The following is a 20,577-nucleotide window of genomic DNA, read 5'->3' as shown; positions in this document are numbered from 1 at the left end:
GGCAGTTAGGGGACAAGGAACAGGGAGTCTTAGGTAGGGGGTGGGGTTCTGGAGGGCAGTTAGGAGCAGGGGTCCCAGGAGGGGGCAGTCAGGGGACAAGGAGCGGGGGGGGAGTGTTTGGGAGTTCTGGGGGGGGCTGTCAGGTGGCAGGGGTGGGGAGATGGATCGGAGCAGTCAGGGGACAGGGAGCAGAGGGGTTTAGATGGGTTGGGAGTTCGGGGGGGGGCTGTCAGGGGGTGGGGAGTGGTTGGATGGGGCGTGGGAGTCCCAGGGGTCTGTCTGGGGGTGGGGGTGTGGATAAGGGTTGGGGCAGTCAGGGGACAAGAGGCAGGGAGGCTTAGATAGGGAGTGGAGTCCTGGGGGGCAGTTAGGGGCAGGGGTCCCAGGAGGGGGCAGTCAGGGGACAAGGAACGGGGGGAGGGTTGGGGGTTCTGGGGGGGCGGGAAGTGGGAGGGGCAGGGGCGGGGCTAGGGCGGGGCTCCTCCCGTCCTCTTTTTTTCTTGCTGAAATATGGTAACCCTAGGCGATATAGAGCTGTGCGGACAGTTCCTTCTTTATCTGAACGTCTAACACAGAACACAGTCTAAAGCAGAGGAGAAGGAGAGCAGTAGCGGAGCACCCATATGAACACACACTTTGAAGAACCACAGTTCCTGCACAAGGGGAGTAACCTCCTCTTATTCTTTGAGTAGTGTCCCTATGGGTGCTCCACTTTATGTGACTCCTGAGCGGCATCCCCACAGTGCTGAAGAGGTGCATGCACATCTGAAATGGTGCACCTAAAGGGACACTAGTCAAAGGAAAATTACTGTTTTTGATGTTCAGAAGATCTTGGATAACTTCCCATGTTACTCTTCTTCAATACACACACACACTCACTCACTCGGTGCTTCCTGGTTCCAGCCTGGATCAGGACAGAGGAGCCACAATGTCCAGGAAAGGCTATTCAAGTAGTATTTCCATACCCAAAAGATTCAGACTAGAGAGGCATCTGAATCAGTCCATATACCTGGATGTCTCTGCCAGGAGCCATCCATAATTCAGATGGACATCCAAGATTCTGAGACTAGACTATCAACTTGTATATTGTTTTTCTAACCTAAACTGTCAACTCGCTGGAGCCAGGACCACATTTTTCTTTGTTATTTGTACTGGATTGAGCCTACTGACATGCTGAAACCAACAAGACAATATCCAAAAATCTGGACATTTGTCTGCCTCCAATTTAAGTTGGAAGTGAAGTTAGTTTGAGTGTTTCAGTCATGCTTGGCCATACCACAAAAGCCTCCATCCAAGTCCATGCCATTCACTTTCTCGCTGAGTAATATGCACGTGCTGAAGGATATCATTTCAGGGAGACAAGTCCCAGGCTGAGGACCTCATGCTACAGAAGGAGAGTTTTGGCCTTGTACTCACCCAAAAGATGATATTGTAGCTGAAAAGCAGGTATTTGTACCAACAGCTGATTTCTGGGTTAGAGTATCGGTAATAGTGCATCTTCTATACAGCAATATCTGCAGAGGAAGAAGAGAAGAAAAAAAAAGTCAGTTCAGTCTAAAAATTCAGACGTTTAATGTGAGCTTTCTTCAGACTCAGAGAAAGTAAAGTCCCTATTCCAAAAGTTTATATTAAAAGGATTACTGTAACTTGAAATCTAGTCGATTTCAAAAAGATATTCAGTGAAGTTTCAGATACCACACCTGACATCTGGTTCTTCAAAAAAGAACTAGATAAATACATGGAGGATAGGTCCATCAATGGCTATTAGCGAGGATGGGCAGGAATGGTGTCCCTAGCCTCTGTTTGCCAGAAGCTGGGAATGAGTGACAGGGGATGGATCACTTGATGATTACCTGTTCACTCCCTCTGGGGCACCTGGCACTGACCACTGTCGAAAGAAAGACAGGATACTGGGCTAGACAGACCTTTGGTCTGATTCAGTAGGGCCATTCTTATGACTCCAAGTCCCACTGCCAATTCTTGTGGCTTTACAATATTTTCTAGTTTTTAAACCAGTTCTGTCTCCCTGTTGCCATCTGAGAGAGGGAAACAAAACTGACTATACAGTTATAGTTAAACCCAAAGACCCACATTGATGGGTTCAGGCTCTGTATTAAAACAGACACAATCCCTTCTGTGCCCCCCTTGGCCCAAGACACTCCATGCACATACATTGACTTGGACTTTGCATACAGGCTGCTTGTCCTTTTCCCACTATGCCTGATGGACTTAAGATGTGATAGTAAATATGGTGGTATGCAGTGAGATGGAGAAGATGCAGCTTTAAGTAACTGAGAAAGAATGGTGCAGTGGGAGCTTTTGTTGTTAGGCTGTGACAGATGTAGCACTGTGGTATTTTTGATCTTCCTATACTGCATCAAATTTGCATAATTGGTTTTATTTAGATTACAAGTCATACAGTTATGAAAGCTTTGAGCTGATGGGCATTGCAGAGTTCTGCTTTCTGGGATTCTCGTATTCTAAGGACGTCAGCATCAGCCACGGGAGTTGCTCAATGTTTCAGAAAACTGAAGCCTTCCAGGGCATTATGCCTAACCCATCTCTCTACAGGAATGCAGCAGAATGCCCCATATGGAAAACCAAAACCACAAAGAGCAAAGCTTCCCAGCCAAAAGCTGTTATGCTGAAGAAGTCCTAAAGAACCCAGTGTGTGAGAAAGGCCCAGCAGCCAACACCAGTTGGTCTGTCACTCTGAGACCTGGGCAGGAGAGGGGTTAACACCATTTCCACATTTCAACCCTCTAATCATGCCTTTAAAAATCAAGAGTTTTTCTCCCAGGAAATTTTCGTAGAGGCTTAGCAAGGGAGAGGGAGTAATAAGATTTTTCAAATGGTTTTACCCCAAATAAGAAACGAGACAAGATGTTTGTTGTGGAATTACATTAAATGGTGTAAGAGAGAAAGCGGGGGGGAAACCGACATCCACAGTACCAGCCTGATAGGGCCAGACTGTAACTTTATAGGCTACCTAGAGTAAGGCAGGGGCACATAGCAGGGTAGTCCCAGAAGCAGATTCAACCACAACTCCTCCCCTTTTGATTTGGAGAGCGAGAAAGCTATTTCAACTCTTTTTGCAGTGCAGCATACTCCTGCATGTCAGCTGGCCGTCTGGGAGGAGGTGTAGAGAAAAGACAGCTCCAGGGCTACTTCTAACCCCCAACCCATCTGCTCACTTCTTTGCAGTGGGGGGAATTCAGGGTGAGCAACTACTGCTCTTCCATCACACAAAGCAGGGTCACAAGCTGTGTACGACAAGTGGTTGAATAGGACCCTCATATTTAATTAAGCGCTTCTCTAATAATTACCCCTCGGTGTCTGTCTGAGGCATCACAGAATGGTCTAGTACAAAGTTGTGTTATATTCTTGGTTGTAACAAGAAATTCAGTAGGATGATGGAGAGGTTTGTCACACAGATTCACTATAAAAATCATTCCGCCCATTACCACCTTCGCGCCCCACCCCCTGCAAAAAACAAAAAAACATACACAATTATCTATTTTGAAGAATATCCCATTTTACATAAGACTGCCTCTTTGAGCTTTAAAAAGGCATTGCTAAATGTTTCCAGCAGCATGATGGAGTACTGCCACCAGGTCTGTTTTTAAGTTTCATAACCAAACCCTGTCTCATATCAAGTTGCCATGAACTTGAAACTCAGCATCAAGCACAAACTTTTGGCTGCAAAAAGGGAGTAATGCCAAATCAAGCCCCTAGGGAGAAGTCAAGATTATCCTTTGCCCATGGGGTTCCATGCATGGAGTATCCAAGATGCACCTCTCTCAGAAGGAAATTAAAGTGGTCTCATAGGTCTGGGGACATCAAGACCAGATATCACCTGGTGGTCACTTTGGGGCCTCTGCAGTTTTCCTGACAGCCAGCTGCATCTGATGGTCTTCGCCTATTCAGAAAGTAAGTCAAAACATCCTCATCCCATGCTTATTCACTGACATATTCCGCATCCAGCATTCCTTTGTGATGTTCCTCACACAGCTTTTGGGAAACTCCCATTAATTCAAACACAAATCCTAATTAGGAGGTCCATTATCTACTTCATACTATGGGAGTAAGATTTACGTATACTGGGCTATACGTAGGCGCCTCGATCGAGATACAAAAGGAGTGCTTAAAGACGATAAAGTCATTGCGGAGAAACTAAACGAATTCTTTGCTTCAGTCTTCACAGCTGAGGATGTTAGGACGATTCACAAACATGAACCAGCTTTTGTAGGTGACAAATCTGAGGAACTGTCACAGATTGAAGTGTCATTAGAGGAGGTTTTGGAATTAATTGATAGACAACATTTACAAGTCACCGGGACCAGATGGCATTCACCCAAAGGTTCTGAAAGAACTCAAATGTGAACTTGCGGAACTATTAACTAGGGTTTGTAAACTATTAACTAGGGTTTAGATCGGCTTCTGTACCCAACGACTGGAAGATAGCTAATACAACGCCAATATTTAAGAAGGGCTCTAGAGGTGATCCCGGCAATTACAGACTAGTAAGTCTAATGTCGGTACCAGGCAAATTAGTCCTAGAAACAATAGTAAAAGAATAAAATTGTCAGACATATAGAAGAACATAAAATTGTTGGGCAAAAGTCAACATGGTTTCTGTAAAGGGAAATCGTGTCTTACTAATCTATTAGAGTTCTTTGAAGGGGTCAAACAAACATGTGAACAAGGGGGATCCAGTGGACATAGTGTACTTAGATTTCCAGAAAGCCTTTGACAAGGTCCCTCACCAAAGGCTCTTATGTAAATTAAGTTGTCATGGGATAAAAGGGAAGGTCCTTTCATGGATTGAGAACTGGTTAAAAGACAGGGAACAAAGGGTAGGAATTAATGGTAAATTCTCAGAATGGAGAGGGGTATACTAGTGGTGTTCCTCAAGGGTCAGTCCTAGGACCAATCCTATTCAACTTATTCATAAATGATCTGGAGAAAGAGATAAACAGTGAGGTGGCAAAGTTTGCAGAAGATACTAAACTGCTCAAGATAGTTAAGACCAAAGCAGACTGTGAAGAACTTCAAAAAGATCTCACAAAACTAAGTGACTGGGCAACAAAATGGCAAATGAAATTTAATGTGGATAAATGTAAAGTAATGCACATTGGAAAAAATAACCCCAACTATACATACAATATCATGGGGGCTAATTTAGCTACAACAAATCAGGAAAGATCTTAGAGTCATCATGGATAGTTCTCTGAAGATGTTCATGCAGTGTGCAGAGGTGGTCAAAAAAGCAAACAGGATGTTAAAAATCATTAAAAAGGGGATAGAGAATAAGACGGAGAATATATTATTGCCCTTATATAAATCAATGGTACGCCCACATCTTGAATACTGCGTACAGTTGTGGTCTCCTCATCTCAAAAAAGAGAGAGATACTGGCACTAGAAAAAGGTTCAGAGAAGGGCAACTAAAATGATTAGGGGTTTGGAACGGGTCCCATATGAGGAGAGATTAAAGAGGCTAGGACTCTTCAGCTTGGAAAAGAGGAGACTAAGGGGGGGGGATATGATAGAGGTATATAAAATCATGAGTGATGGGGAGAAAGTGGATAAGGAAAAGTTTACTTATTCCCATAATACAAGAACTAGGGGTCACCAAATAAAATTAATAGGCAGCAGGTTTAAAACAAATAAAAGGAAGTTCTTTTTCACACAGCGCAGTCAACTTGTGGAACTCCTTACCTGAGGAGGTTGTGAAGGCTAGGACTATAACAGCGATTAAAAGAGAACCGGATAAATTCATGGAGGTTAAGTCCATTAATGGCTATTAGCCAGGATGGGTAAGGAATGGTGTCCCTAGCCTCTGTTTGTCAGAGGGTGGAAATGGATGGCAGGAGAGAGATCACTTGATCATTGCTTGTTAGGTTCACTCCCTCTGGGGCACCTGGCATTGGCCACTGTCGGTAGACAGGATCCTGGGCTAGACGGACCTTTGGTCTGACCCGGTATGGACGTTCTTATGACCTCTAAATAGCAGTACCTGTATTTGCTGCTTGGCTAACATATTATTTCGTACAGAGAAGTGTCTCTTAATATCAAAACATTGAACTCAAAATTAAGTTCATAGTGCTGAGGACCTAGGGAGGTTTATTTTGGAGAGAGAGAGAGAAGGCATAAGAGAGCCAAAGTCAACTTCCAAGCTGTTGGACCAATTCCCTCCCTTTCTCGTTAAGATATTTCAGCCAGCGTGCCCTTTCACCTATCAGCAGAAGCTCATAATGGAAAACTAAAAGATAAAGTGATGAAATATGGACTCTGGTCATTTATGAACCGTGGACAATCCCATTATTGATAATCAGGTCTTTCCTTCTCCTGGGATCAATTCACTCAAAATATACTGGTTGGGCTTAGCCTAACACGGAGCAGTTTTGAAAGCTTTTGAAGTCAGTGGGAATTTTACTAGACTTCAATGTGAGCAGAGAATTAGGCCACTGTAGAGGTCTTTTGAAAAAAATCTCTCCACTGGGTGCTTATCATCAACTCCCCCCTCGACGTACGGGGCAAGCAGTAGGGTGGAAACAGCCAATGCAGTAGTCCCAGCTGTGTGGGGGGAAGTGGTAAACTGGGGACCAGCTAGAGTCACCCCTTCCCCCAGCAGTATCCTGAGGAGACTCACACAGTGGGGACAGCAGGACCCAGGTGGTGTCAAAATTACAGATAGGAGCAAGCCAGAGACTCCAGGCAGTAGAGGGTAGAAGCAGCCAAAGCAGGGACCTTGGTAGACAGTTCTCCAACTACAAAGGATCGGTTTTGATTGGACTTTCGCTGACTAGCTGTTTGCTGCAGCACTCCCTCGGAGTCTCTTCACTCCATATCTGCCCTTCTTCTCCTGTCCCCCCTCAACTTCCTTTCCCCTTTAGCTGATCCCCACCTATCATACTGTTCATTCTGCTACTGGGTTCTATCCCTTCCTGCACCTGTGTCTCTTTTCCCATTTAGATTTTAATCACTTCAGGGAGGAACAGTCTGCTACTCTGACATTTCCTAACACAATGGAGCCCCACTACTGGTTAGCCCTTAGTCACTACTGTAATAAAAATGTTAAAACAAGAAAAATGAGTGAGAATGCTGAAGAATGTGGTACTGTTGCTACACAGCACCCCAAACAAGAATACCCGTAGCTAGGGCAAAGGAATTGTTCACGTGTTTTATTTTAAACAAAAACACAACAAAGGACAACTCTGGTTCTTGTACCACGTGAAAATGTGTTCACTTGTGCTCAGAAATTGCTTACATGACCTTTATTCTTTTAAAAAAATATAGAGAATGGTAGCACCTAATTCAGACCTCCAAAGTCAAGGGCACACGAAAGAAAGTACATTTCAGTTTTCCTTTTTGCAATAGATCGTACCTCAGTGTGCCTTAAAACTTTATGATATTTCCCCTTGAAACACAGAAAGAGCATGCATTTTAGCAAATGAAAATAATTATAGTACATGCTTGGCTACAGGAGCAGTACTGTGTGGCCATATAATGCTTTATAGATTACTGAACTCACAGAGTCTCCACTCTGATGTAAATACAAACCTTTTCAATGGCCACTGAAGGACTGATCTGTATCAATTTATAAATACTGTAAGCAGGCACCTGCAAAAGAGGGAGAAGGGGACAAGTAGGGGGACAGGCCCTCCAATAATGGGTGGGGGCACAGAACTCTTCTGGCCCCAGGACCGCAGTGGGGAGAGTGAGCTCCTTCAGCCCCAGGGCTGCAGCAGGGGCACAGAATGTGCCCCCTCCAAAAGTGGTCAAATTTAAATTCCTGCACACGCCCCTGACTGTAAGTGAGCAACTCATGGGAAATGTTTATTGTAGGAATATACGGAAGGGTTTCCTGTAGGCACATGGAGGTTTAGGTTAATAGCCAGCAGGTAACACTAGGGTTCCCATACGTCCGGATTTTCCTGGACATGTCCGGCTTTTTGGGCTCCAAATCCCCGCCCGGGGGGAAATCCCAAAAAGCCGGACATGTCTGGGAAAATCGGGACATGCGGGGCCGGCGGTGTTGGGCCGGGGGCGCGGTGCCGAGTCGGGCCGGGCCGACGGTGCGGCGCCGAGCCGGGGGGTGCTGAGCCAGGGGCCGGGGACCGGCAGTGCTGGGCGGGCCGGGGGGTGCTCGGCCGGGGGCCGGCAGTAATGGGCAGGCCGGGGGCCGGGCCCGGGGCCGGCACCCCAGGGCCTGAGCCGACCCAGGCTGGAGACGCAGGGGGGGGGGGGGGAGGTTGGGCCACGCCTCCTCCCCCCACACCCCCCTTACCTGCTTCAGGCTTCCCGCGAATCAAATGTTCGCGGGAAGCAGGGAAGGGGGCAGAGTTGGGGCGGGGACTTTGGGGAAGGAGCGGAATTGGGGCGTGGGCGGGGCTGGGGGCTCAAAATATGGTAACCCTAGGTAACAACAGCTCCAGCTATAAACGCTTCCTGGTAAAGAAGGCAGAAGATTAGGAAACAACGTCTGTGTTATTAAACTGTGAAGATGATACTGAAATTATAAAGCTTGTTTTGCCCAGATAAGAAACAGGCTTGACTGAAGGGGTCTGAAATACTTGAACCCTAGAGAGGGGCGAAAAGCTGCAGCTACCTCTGTAATTATGACAGACTCCCATCAGCTTGAGAAGACCCACATACCATCTGACAGTATTACTCCTATTAGGGCTAAAAGTAGCATCTAAGGCTGCTAAACAGGATTACAGGGCTGTCCCCACGCACCCACACTTTTTCAGTTTACTTTGTGCAGAGTCAGCTTCAAGGTTTTGCTACTTGTTAGTTCCACTTCCTGGGCCTGTTTCTCCACTGCCTTGAACCTTGTTAGAATCAGGTTCCCTTTCTCATGTTCTAGCACTGCAACATGACTTTCCATGACATGTTCTGGGGGAAAGCTTACAGCCACACCCTGGTACAGGACCTGCAAGAGGGTGTTTACCAGAAACAGCAACGCCCAAATGGAAACTGAGCAGACAGACATGTCCACAAAGCGTAAAAGGAAGGGTGGCCCAACATTAGCACTTCCGTCGGTCACGGGTGTGAAAAAAAACCCACACCCCTGACCAACAGAAGTACTGGTGTGGACAGCACTATGTCAGCAGGAGATGCTTTCCCGCCGACATAGCTACTGCCGCTCACTGGGGGTGGCTTAATTATGCTGGCAGGAGAGCTCTCTCCCGCAAGCATAGAGCGGCCACATGCGAGAGCTTACAACTGCAGTGTACAGCTGCAAGGTCTGTAGTTTAAACATAACTAAGATGATGCACACAAAGAAACAAGGGCTAGAGTCTCCCTGGTTCATATGGGGGAAGGAAGGGTCACGGAGTATTTCAATTTAAATATGTTGTTAAGTATCAAGCTGCAAATAGAGAATTAGTTATATAACCAAGGTATCTTGCCTTGGATCTAGTAGACCAGGAGGATCCAGGAGAAAAAGCAGCAAGTTAACAGTCCTAAAATGCAACTGAAACAAAAAGACAGCCAAGCTATTGAACTCCCCCCCCCCCCCACACACACACACACTTCGAGATCTTATTTTCTGCCTGGCTTCCTCCCCTCACTGTTTCCCAGACCTACCTTGATTGTTCAGGCCTCAACTTCAGTGAAAAGCCCACTACAGGAATATCAGCTTCTTCCACATACTTACTGACAAGCAGGGATCCCAACTGCCTAATCATCTTGACCTTTCTATGACTGGTAACACATTTCTCCCTACTTCCCTTTATGCTGGCCAGCTTCCCAGCCATAAGGAACCAACTGCCTGACCTGGAGGAGTGTCACTATGTAGGTAGTGAGGAATGCTACAGTACCACGTGATGGTAGGGGATTCACACTTGATCAAACCACACTGCTACAAGTCATCTCCTCCCCCCCACCCTTTCAGGAGGTAGGGTGGATCTCCAAGACACTGCATCTGCAATGGAGATCCTTAAAAGGAGCACCACAGCAGAAACACACACAGTTCCCCTTTGGAGCTGCCAGGATGAATGTTCAGCAATGTGGAAGGAGACAATCTGTTCCACCTTGTATTCAGGGGTGACACACTGAATGCCTTTCCCAGATCTGAAGAACTCTGTGTGGCTCAAAAGCTCATCTCTTTCACCAACAGAAGTTGGTCTAAAACAATTTTCTTACCCCCTTGTCCTCCCAAATAAGTGGCTAGAGAGCAAGCAGGACAGCACACCATGCTCCCAAAAAAATTCCCTCCTCCACAGCGATGACTTCCAGGAAGGGGTAGGGGAGCATGTGGGAACTGACAGCTGTGCAAAAATTATTGCAAAACTGAACAGCAGCTTCCTGAAGGGAGAAAGGACGACAGAATGGGGCATTTTATGGAGTTCTTCATCCTCTTTAGAAGAAACTTGGGACCTATCTTCAGAGCCCTTCTGACCATCTTGGAGTCTTGAAAATAGAGAGGTAAAGGGCTTCTGTGCCCCTTACACCCACCTAAATTAAAAGGTCAGGATTTGGCCTACTGCCACTTTGGGGCGGGGGGGCAGGGGGAGAGAGAAGAAGAGTGACAGAGATGGTATCTTGCTGTTATAGACAAAATGTTCTAGGCAACTAAGACTGGGCACATTCAACTCCCTTCCCAAACTTTATTCTGAATTCTACAAATGGATTGGCTACATGTGCTTGAACAGGTCACTTAATTTCTTTCCCTTGGTATGTTTCCTAGTGTAGGAGATGTTCAGAAGTGTCAGTTGTCAGACCAAAATAAAGACATGCGGTTAGTAAGATTAGCTTACCTCATAGGTTTCACAGATTAGCTAATTAATATTGTGAAGCGCTTTGAAGAGATATAAAGCGATATGTAGGTGGTAATCATCAGCTTTCCCTGCAGTATAGAAGCCAACAGTTATTTCCCACTTATAGCAATGGGAATTTCTTTCAGAGAACTAATACAGAGGGATGCTTCTAGCTTTCTAAAGACATATTTCAGCTCACAGCTGCAGTGAGAAAAAGATATAGCCATTCAGCAAAAGAATGCTGTCGTTTCCAGTCAGAGGCAGTTCAACACTGTTATCTACAAAGTGCCAGAATTCTAAAGTTTATAATTGTGATATGATTCACTGCCAATAGATTTTTAACCCTTGCAGCACATGTGTGACCTAAACAGGATAAGCCTTTTCCATATATATGGTCTATGAAATGGCTTTAAAAACAAAGAGAAAAGGGAATGTTACAGATTTCCAAAATACTGTGATTTTTCTACAAAAGCATTGAAAAGAATGGACCAGAGCCTCAGCTATTGTTAATGTAGCAATGTAGATTTAAGTCAACGTACATGAGCTGCGGATCTGACCCAGTGTTTTTAAAACTATCCCAGCGCAAACCCAGGTAAAAAACACAGTAGATATGGAAATGGGGGATGGGGAAATGAAAGCTCCACCTAGTAAACATTAGGTCAAGACGGGACCGTCGAATTGTGGGGGGGTGAATGCATGGTTATGCAGCTGGTGTCTGAGAGGGCTTTGGATTCTTCGACCATGGGATGTTGTTCCGGGAAGAAGGATTGCTAGGAAGAAATGGGATTCACCTAACGAAAAGAGGGAAGAGCATCTTCGCAGGCAGGCTTGCTAACCTATTAAGGAGGGCTTTAAAACTAGGTTCGCCAGGGGATGGTGACCTAAGCCCAGAGGGAAGTGGGATACCAAGAGGAAACACCAGGAAGAAGGTACAAGATGGGAAGCCTCCTGATTCACACTGAGAAAGTAGGGAAATTGGCTAGTTATCTTAGGTGCAAGTACACTAACGCAAGAAGCCTGGGAAACAAGCAGGAAGAATTGGAAGACCTGGCACAATCAAGGAACTATGATGCGATTGGAACAACAGAAAGTTGGTGAGGCAGTTCACATGACTGGAGCACGGTCATGGATGGGTATAAATGGCTCAGAAAGGACAGTTAGGGGAGGAAAGGAAGAGGAGTTGCATTGTATGTAAAAGAGCGGTATGCCCAGAGCTCCAGTATGAAACTGGAGAAAAGCCTGTTGAGAGTCTTTGGGGTAAGTTTAGAGGCAAGAGCAACAAGGGTGATGTCGTGGTGGGTGTGTGCTATAGACCACTGGATCAGAAGGATGAGATAGACAAGGCTCTCTTTGGACAACTAACTGAAGTTTCCAGATCACAGGCCCTGATTCTAATGGGCGACTTCAAATCACCCTGACATCTGCTGGGAGAGCAATACAAAGACAATCCAGGAAGTTTTTGGAGAGTGTTGAGGACAACTTCCCCATACAAGTGCTGAAGAACCAACTAGGGTAGGGATAAGATCCAGAGTGACCTAGACAAATTGGAGGATTGGGCCAAAAGAAATCTGATGAGGTTCAACAAGGACAAGTGCAGAGTCCTCCACTTGGGAAGGAAGAATCCCATGCACCGCTACAGGCTGGGGACTGACTGGCTAAGCAGCAGTTCTGCAGAAAAGGACCTGGGGATTACAGTGGACGAGAAGCTGGATACGAGTCAGCAGTGTGCCCTTGTTGCCAGGAAGGCCAATAGCATATTGGGCTGTATTAGTAGGAGCACTGCCAACAGATCGAGGGAAGTGATTATTTCCCTCTATTCAGAACTGGTGAGACCACACCTGGAGTACTGTGTCCAGTTTTGGTCCCCCCCACTACAGAAGGGATGTGGACAAATTGGAGAGAGTCCAGCGGAGGGCAACAAAAATGATTAGGGGGCTGGGGCACATCACTTACAAGAAGAGGCTGAGGAAACTGGGGTTATTTAGTCTGCAGAAGCGTACAGGGGAATTTGATAGCAGCCTTTAACTACCTGTAGGGGGGTTCCAAAGAGGATGGCACTCGGCTGTTCTCAGTGGCAGATGACAGAACAAGCAGCAATGGTCTCAAGTTGCAGGGCGGGAGGTCTAGGTTGGATATTAGGAAACTATTTCACTAGGAGGGTGCTGAAGCACTGGAATGGATTACCTAGAGAGGTGGTGGAATCTCCATCCTTAGAGATTTTTAAGGCCCGGCTTCACAAAGCCCTGGCTGGGATGATTTAGTTGGTGTTGGTCCTACTCTGAGCAGGGGAATGGACTAGATGACCTCCTAAGGTCTGTTCCAACCCTAAATATTCTATGTTTTAGACATGAGTTAGCAGGTCCACATAAAACTAGCTAGTGAAGCAACAAACCCTAAAATCAAGTATCAGAGGGGTAGCTGTGTAAGTCTGTATCCACAAAAACAACAAGGAGTCCGGTGGCACCTTAAAGACTAGCAGATTTATTTGAGCATAAGCTTTCGTGAGTACAAAACCCCACTTCTTCAGCTGCAGCCTTGTTTTCATAAAATCAAAACAATCAGAGAGCAAAGCAGAGTTTCAAGAAGGTTACAAGGCTGTTGGTAACAAAACATTGAATTATTGGGGAGAAAAACATCCTGTCAAGTCTTTTGGCATGCTAGTTACTTCTATTATTTCATCCACACGGTATTGTTCTAGCTTGTTATTTTTTATACTATAACAAGCTAATTTTTTTGATCTGGCAGCATGTGATTTACCACCTGTCCAGCTGAATGCTTGAAGCTGACAGGTTAATGTCTATTTAGAAGTGCCAACTATGGTAAGCATTTGTGAAAGCAAACTATCCCAATACAGAATTACCCTCTTCTCACCCTGTCAGGGTAGATTAAAATCAAGGCAATTTAAAACACCAAGTGGAAAATCTCCATTAAAAAAAAAAAAAAAAGTCACTGAATTCAAATCAACTTTTCTTTAGGAAATAACTGAAGTACAAATGGAAGAGTATACTCGCACTGGTTGATATAACCATTAAAACATGCTGATTTACAACTTAATAAAGCCTTAATACTAGATGGGATACATCTTTTTGCTACTTATGAGGGTACACCATAGCTATACACATTTAAGCAATTACATCAGAATCTCAAAATATTAAGCTAATTGTACATTTTTAGTATATTAGAAAATGGTGAATGACATTGCTTCTTCACTAGATAATCAACTTTCTGCTCATGATTTGTAGCAAGCTGCATTAGGGTGGCAATTAGAATTTAAACACAAAACAGCATATAAAATGTATTTGTATTAAACAAAAGAAGCTCTTAGCACAGTACATGACTCATTGCACCATATTTAAAAAGGTAGATCTCAAGTTAAATGGTCCTTCGCCCGCCCCCCCGATTTTCTCTTTATGTAGAGAAGCAGCTTTTAAATTTAAAGCTTTTGACAGATGCATGGATGCAGCATATTTAAATATTCTGAACTTAATAAAATTTACACCTTAGCATATTTTACATTAAGTTCAGATTTTTAAATATCTTTCCAAAAATCTTTTAAACAGAATAAAAAATCCAATATAAAAAGATGCAATTATTTTGGTTAAAAAAATAAAATTGATTTTTATTCACATTGCTCCCAGTATTCCATTTCACAGCACTTCTTGCCAGTTCTCTCTACAAAGAAGGAAACCAGTCCTCTGACATTTCTCTCCTCCCCATTAGTATCCTCCAAATATTCCATCGGACAGACCAGATGCAGTGATGGTTCTACTAACTGTTATGTGCAGCACCCAGATACAATGGAGATGGTCGTATTAAAAATCTTTACATTAAGCTGATGAGCTGTAAAGAAAAGAAAAACCTGAGGGATCCCCAACGCTGCAACAAACACCATAACACTCTTACTGTGAGGTAAAGGGAAAATAAGAGCTGTTGATTCTTTCAGTAGAAGAGATGTGAATCACCAAGTACAGTATCAGGTAAATCTGAAGGCATGCACCTGTGAGTCATTGAACAGTCAGTCACTTTCCCAGGAGCTCTGACTGAGGCTGGAATGAAATGGCTCAAGGATTATTTCCTTAAGGACATACATTTACTTCAGCTGTGATGTGAAAGCGTGGAGGAGGCTCTGCTCACTCCTGGGAGACAGGTGAAGCATTTAATGTTGAGAAAGCTACAAGAAAGAGAGATCTGGATCATGGCACCTGAGAATTCAGTGGGGCAGGCAACTTCAAACTATAACTCTATAGTCATGCAACGTACAACCATTTCTAACATGGTGGCCTGACTAGAAAATAGGGGCTGAGAATTGTTCTAGGATTCCTGAAGTCAGTGGAAATGGCAGACAATATCTTTGCTAAGTGACTTCTGGAATTTTTGTTTTGATCATCAGTGCCGTTCTGAAGGTCCAGGTCCTCCATTTTTCCACAGAACAAGTTCAACATGAGCAGTAGCAGTGCAGTCTACCCCACATCACCAGTGAGCCCATACTGGATAGAGGGGAATCTAGTCTCCATGACTGCACTATTTACTGAGACCAACTACAGAGTCTGTTACAACCAGGTCTCATGGAATATTCTATGACAGTGACATCTCTCCACTAGGAACTAGACAGAAACCAAACTCTTTCACATAAACCAATAGATGGTCACTGAGTAGGGAGGGACAAAGTTATGCAGAGACTTTAAAAGGAGGACAAGAGTTCATGTAGTGGAGAAGGGGAGCCAATGCAGGTATTCAGAAAGGCACAATTCACACTGATTGCTCTGACCAAGCAATCGGCATGAAAGATCATCTGCCATCTTCCATTCAAAACTGTTAAAGAAGTCAAGCCAGGCGATGAGGTACTGAATAAGGAATTTTAACTGCCTGGAAAGAGAAAATGTTGAATCTTAGAAATATTGTGGAGGAAGAAGAGGCAAGGTAAGGACACAGGCTGACTGCAAGTAAGTCAAAGCTAATACCCATTATGTATAGGGATGATAGTGTAATCTTCAACAGTGACAGTATTGGGGTGCAGAAAGTTCAGGAGGAGAGATCAGGAATTCAAGTTTCTCCATGTTGAGCTTAATTTGACAAGGAGACCTCCAGGGGGAGTCTTGGGAAGCTCCCATATGCCAAGAAGATTTTCCAAATGAATTTACACTCACATACTGCAATAAAGAGTGATATGCTTCCTAGAGTCTCAGCAACTTGCAACAAAAGCGAATCACATCAGACAGGATGAAGTCATATTAACAATAATGATTAACTAGAGTTCTGACTAACTGTTTACAATGCAGTCATAAGAGACTTAGAAACTGCAGGCATGTGTCTCATTTCTTTTGGTGTCAGCAAGGAAGCAAGCATCAGGCATCACAGAAAATAAGTTGTATCTAGCCAGTAACAGACTTCAACAGCAATCTTCAATGGTTAATTACAGAGCAGCAGTGAAAAAGCTTCCAGTGGAATTCCAATCCATCCCCTTTAGCAGGTGGATACACTGAGGGCCTTCAAGGAGGAGAGCCAGGCACTCTCTCCAGCTTTAATAAGGACCCCCGCTCCCCGCCCAGAAATCCCATCCCAAATATTTTTTATATTGCCAGGCTTTTTAAAGGAGATGCATCATGACCAAAAGTATTGAGCTTTTTTAAAATTAACGTTTACATGGATTTATTTCCCTACATAATAAATAGCAATGTCCTGCATTTGGAAGCCAATCATTTTCCCAGGAAGTCTGCACTCGTAAATTTTCCTCTCTCCACCAATTAATGTGTTTTCTTACAGAGTCTGTAGACACAAGGTCTGAAGAAAGCCATCTGGGTGTGTGTTTTTCCTCTCACACTCATGCTGTGGGTCCCAGCAAAGGGAAGAAATGTAGGTCTTGAAGGATTTTAAAGGAACTGATCTTACTTATCTTTAAATGTTTTCAACTGTACTCACATGGAGCAATTCCATTAAAGTCAGTTGGACGATTTGTCTAATTAAAGTGACATGCTTAAATACTTGTGGGATCTCAGCTTGTGTGTTTTTTTATTATTATTATTATTATTATTAATAATAAAGGTTTCAGCAGAGAAGAGTTCTTATTTTAAAAACAAATGTTTCTCCTCCAGTGAAGTTTAGGAGTCCAGTACTAGATCAGGGGAATAGCACAGAAGGGGGGAGGTGGGGGGGGGAGAAGAGAAAGAAATGCATGCATTTGTATTGTAGGCATTAGGAGTCCACTGAAACTTCACCTTCTGTTATCTTCCTCCAAAGAGAACTGGAAGTTAAGGCCATTTTCACCCAATATATAATTCTCACAATCTTAATTTGTTAAAAAGACATCCATTAATAGTTTATTAAGTCTTTATAATTAGAATCTTAATACATGTTACCAACTCAGATTCATACATTTTAAGGCTGAAAGGGATCATTACGTAGGGTTACCATTCGTCCGGCTTCCCCCGGACATGTCCGGCTTTTCTCAGTTAAAAATAGCGTCCGGGGGAATTTGTAAGTGTCCGGACTTCCCTCCCCATGCAGAGTGCGCGCGGCTGACAGGGCAGCCGGCCGGATGGTGCCACTTGCATGGGGCTCCGGCAGCCAGAGAGAGCCCCTCCTCCGCTTCCCCCTCCTCTCCCCTGCAGCTGAGATCACTCCCCTCCTCTCTCTCCCTCCCTGCATTCGCAGCCAGCCGGCCGTTCGCAACGGACCTCTGGCAGTCTGGAGCTCCTCCCCCTGCCCAGCGCACCGCTCTGCAGCACTCTGCGAGGGCGGGAACCAGGCTATGCACTCCGTGGGGGAGCGCGGCAGTGTGTCGGGCTGCACGTGAAGCCTGACACGCTGTTCTGAGTGGCACGGTAAGAGGGCCAGGGGGTCAGAGAAGGGGCAGGGAGGTTATGGAGGGGGCAGTCAAGAGACAGGGAGCAGGGGGAGGGTTGGGAGTTTGGGGGGGGCTGTCTGGGGGTTGGGGGTGTAAGGTTTTGGGCAGTCAGGGTACAGGTAAGGGGTATGGTCCTAGGGGGGCAGTTGGAGGACAAGGAACAGGAAGGCTTAGGTAGGGGGTGGGGTTCTGGAGGGCAGTTAGGAGCAGGGGTCCCAGGAGGGGGCAGTCAGGGGACAGGGAGCAGAGGGGTTTAGATGGGTCGGGAGTTCGGGGGGGGGGGGGGGTTGTCGGGGGGGGGGGAGTGGTTGGATGGGGTGTAGGAGTCCCTGGTGTCCATCTGGGGGTGGGGGTGTGGATAAGGGTTGGGGCAGTTAGGGGACAAGGAGCAGGGAGGCTTAGGTAGGGGGTGGAGTCCTGGGGGGCAGTTAGGTAGGGTGACCATACGTCTGGTTTTTCCCGGACATGTCCGGCTTTTTGGTCCTCAAAACCCCATCTGGGGGGGAATTGCCAAAAAGCCGAACATGTCCAGGAAAATAGCTTTGCCGGCATCCCTGCCCCAGTCCCCTGCTTACCTTGCGGCTCCTGCAGGCTGTGAGCTGCAGGCGGATTCCCCCACGGCGGCTGCTGCTGCTCCCCCCAGACACCTCAGCTCTGTGTAGCTGAAGAGCCGAGCTGCCCGAGTGCTACCAGCTTCACGGTTTGCTGGGCAGCACCCAGACCCTGCGCCCCCGGCCAGGCACTTCCCCTCCCGGGCTCCAGCTACGCTGGGGAGGCGCCCGGCTGGAGGCAGGGTCTGGAGGTCTGGGGGCTGCCCGGCAAACCGTGAAGCCGGTAGCGCTCGGGCAGCTGTTTCGCGTGGCTGGGAGGAAGGTGGGGGAATGCCGGGCGCTCAGAGGAGGGGGCGGAGTTGGGGCCGGGGTTGGGGCCAGGGCCCCGTGGAGTGTCCTCTTTTTTTAAAATGAGGAAATATGGTAACCCTACCGTTACGACCATCTAGTTTGACCTGCTGCATAACATAGGCCAAAGAGTCTCATCCAGTAAATCTTGCATCAAGCCCCTAACTTCTGTTTGTCTAGCTTTACCTTCTAACAATTGGATCTTGTTATCCATTCTCACTATCTTGTTGTGTGTCCCATTTTAGGCACCAGACTAACAAATTAGAGGGAGACAAGAGGGCTACAAAAGAAATTTGGAAAACCTGACATAAGGAAATGTCAAAAAAATTGGACATGTTCAGGCTAGAAAAGAGAAGACTGAGTTAGGACCGGATAACAATCTTCAAGTATACAAGAGTACAGTGACCAATTGTTCTCCACTTCCAGCAAAGGTAGGGCAAGTAGTAATCTACTTAGTTTACACAATGGAAAATTTAGGTTGTATAGTTTTATTCTCTAATTTCTAACTATAAGGATTGTAAGAACCTAGGGAGGCTGCAGAATCCCAGTCACTTTAAAAAAAAAAAAAAAAAAAAAAGAGCAGGTCGGACAAACACCCTGCCAGGGATGGCCTAGCTATACTTAATTCTGGCTCAGTGGGGTGGGGGGCGTGGGGAGGGAGAACTAGAGAACTTCTCAGGTCCCTTGCAGCTCTACATTTCTATGATTCTATAATTGTGTCCTATATCAGCTTTTCCATGGTTTTGCCTAGAATGTGGGTCATGAAAGCTAGCTTATAGTTAATTTCTCAGGTCTTTTAAAAATACTGTACTGGCACAATGTTAGCTTCCCCCCTCCCCCACTCCTTTGGAGCCCTCCCAGTGTTCCAAGATTTGTTTAAAACACACCCACCCACAGTTCAGAGAGTTCCAGAGCCAATTTTTTTTTTTAAATATCCTTCAGCACAAATTATCCAGTCAAGCATATTTTATAAGTGTTTACCTCTTTAATGATTACTATTGAAACATCTTCCTTAGTTACAGGCCAAGGCAAGTATTTTATTATCTCTGTAAACTATGAATACATCATCCTATTGCTTTCCAAATACAGAACATATATTTTTACTATCCTTTTATAGTATCGGACCTATATCATTGCTAGGATTTAGTTTGTTCCTGATATATTTAAAGTACTCCTTATTGTCCTTAACCCTACTGGCCACAGTTTTTCTATTGATGGATAAAATTGATAAGGAAAGAAAGATATTTCCACTTAATGAATATAAATCAGCAGTTTATCAGCTTTGCCATTTTTCAGTTTACTTATATTTAGATTGCTGTCGTCACCTCCCCTTTTAGTAAGGGTATGTTTATGGGTGAGGGGACATAATGCACTCAACTAATTTCCAATCATTCAATATCTCCTCCCACTGAATTATGCTCATAATTATTTCCAGCTTTGGAAAATTGGCTTTTTAAAAATCACCAAAGGGGGGAAAAAAAGAAAGAAAGAAAAAGTGTTATGTAACTGGCTCAGACTACACTCTGCACACAGCAAATGAAGTTACATTGGCATCATTTGTACCTAGGCAACCACCAGTTTTCAGTCCACATTTATCTGACAGAATGAGGTCTCATAATAGAATTACTCAAGTTAATTGCAAGTGTTAGAAACGTATCATCTATAATTTTTAGAAACTCCAAGAAGTTTTACTAGTGGCAGCATGAGACCTCATCAAGTCCCCCAAATTGAAATTCCTTATGATAATGCAATACAGATAGATATTTTATGACAGGCATATCCTATCCTCTCAGCTGAATTAGTACAACCAATCCACCTATATGCATATGGGTCCTATCAATATCAGGCATGTCAGCAACTCAAAAGCAGGTAAAAGGTATCCCTAGCATAGAAAGAAGAACAGGAGTACTTGTGGCACCTTAGAGACTAACAAATTTATTAGAGCATAAGCTTTCGTGGACTACAGCCCACTTCTTCGGATGCATCCGAAGAAGTGGGCTGTAGTCCACGAAAGCTTATGCTCTAATAAATTTGTTAGTCTCTAAGGTGCCACAAGTACTCCTGTTCTT

The 20,577-nt window shown here is 45.0% G+C and overlaps 1 protein-coding gene across 4 annotated transcripts in view; it reads right to left on the bottom strand.

Annotated features, from left to right (window-relative positions):
- The window catches only part of TSPAN14 (tetraspanin 14), an 86,583-nt gene that overhangs the window by 48,783 nt on the left and 17,223 nt on the right, over positions 1 to 20,577 (bottom strand). For 3 of the 4 annotated variants that reach the window (XM_034776046.1, XM_034776048.1, XM_034776047.1), the window contains one exon: positions 1,417 to 1,514. In XM_034776046.1, the coding sequence (XP_034631937.1) occupies positions 1,417 to 1,497 (81 nt within the window). In that variant the 5' untranslated portion in view covers positions 1,498 to 1,514. Of the gene's footprint in view, positions 1 to 1,416; positions 1,515 to 9,593; positions 9,613 to 20,577 lie in introns of those variants that run through there. The other variant, XM_034776049.1, reaches the window with a different exon arrangement.

Source organism: Trachemys scripta, chromosome 7 (genome assembly GCF_013100865.1).
Source record: "Trachemys scripta elegans isolate TJP31775 chromosome 7, CAS_Tse_1.0, whole genome shotgun sequence".
In the NCBI taxonomy this organism is placed as follows: Eukaryota; Metazoa; Chordata; order Testudines; family Emydidae; genus Trachemys; species Trachemys scripta.
The sequence above is the reverse complement of the archived record's forward strand: the minus strand, read 5'-3'. Positions and strand labels throughout refer to the sequence as shown.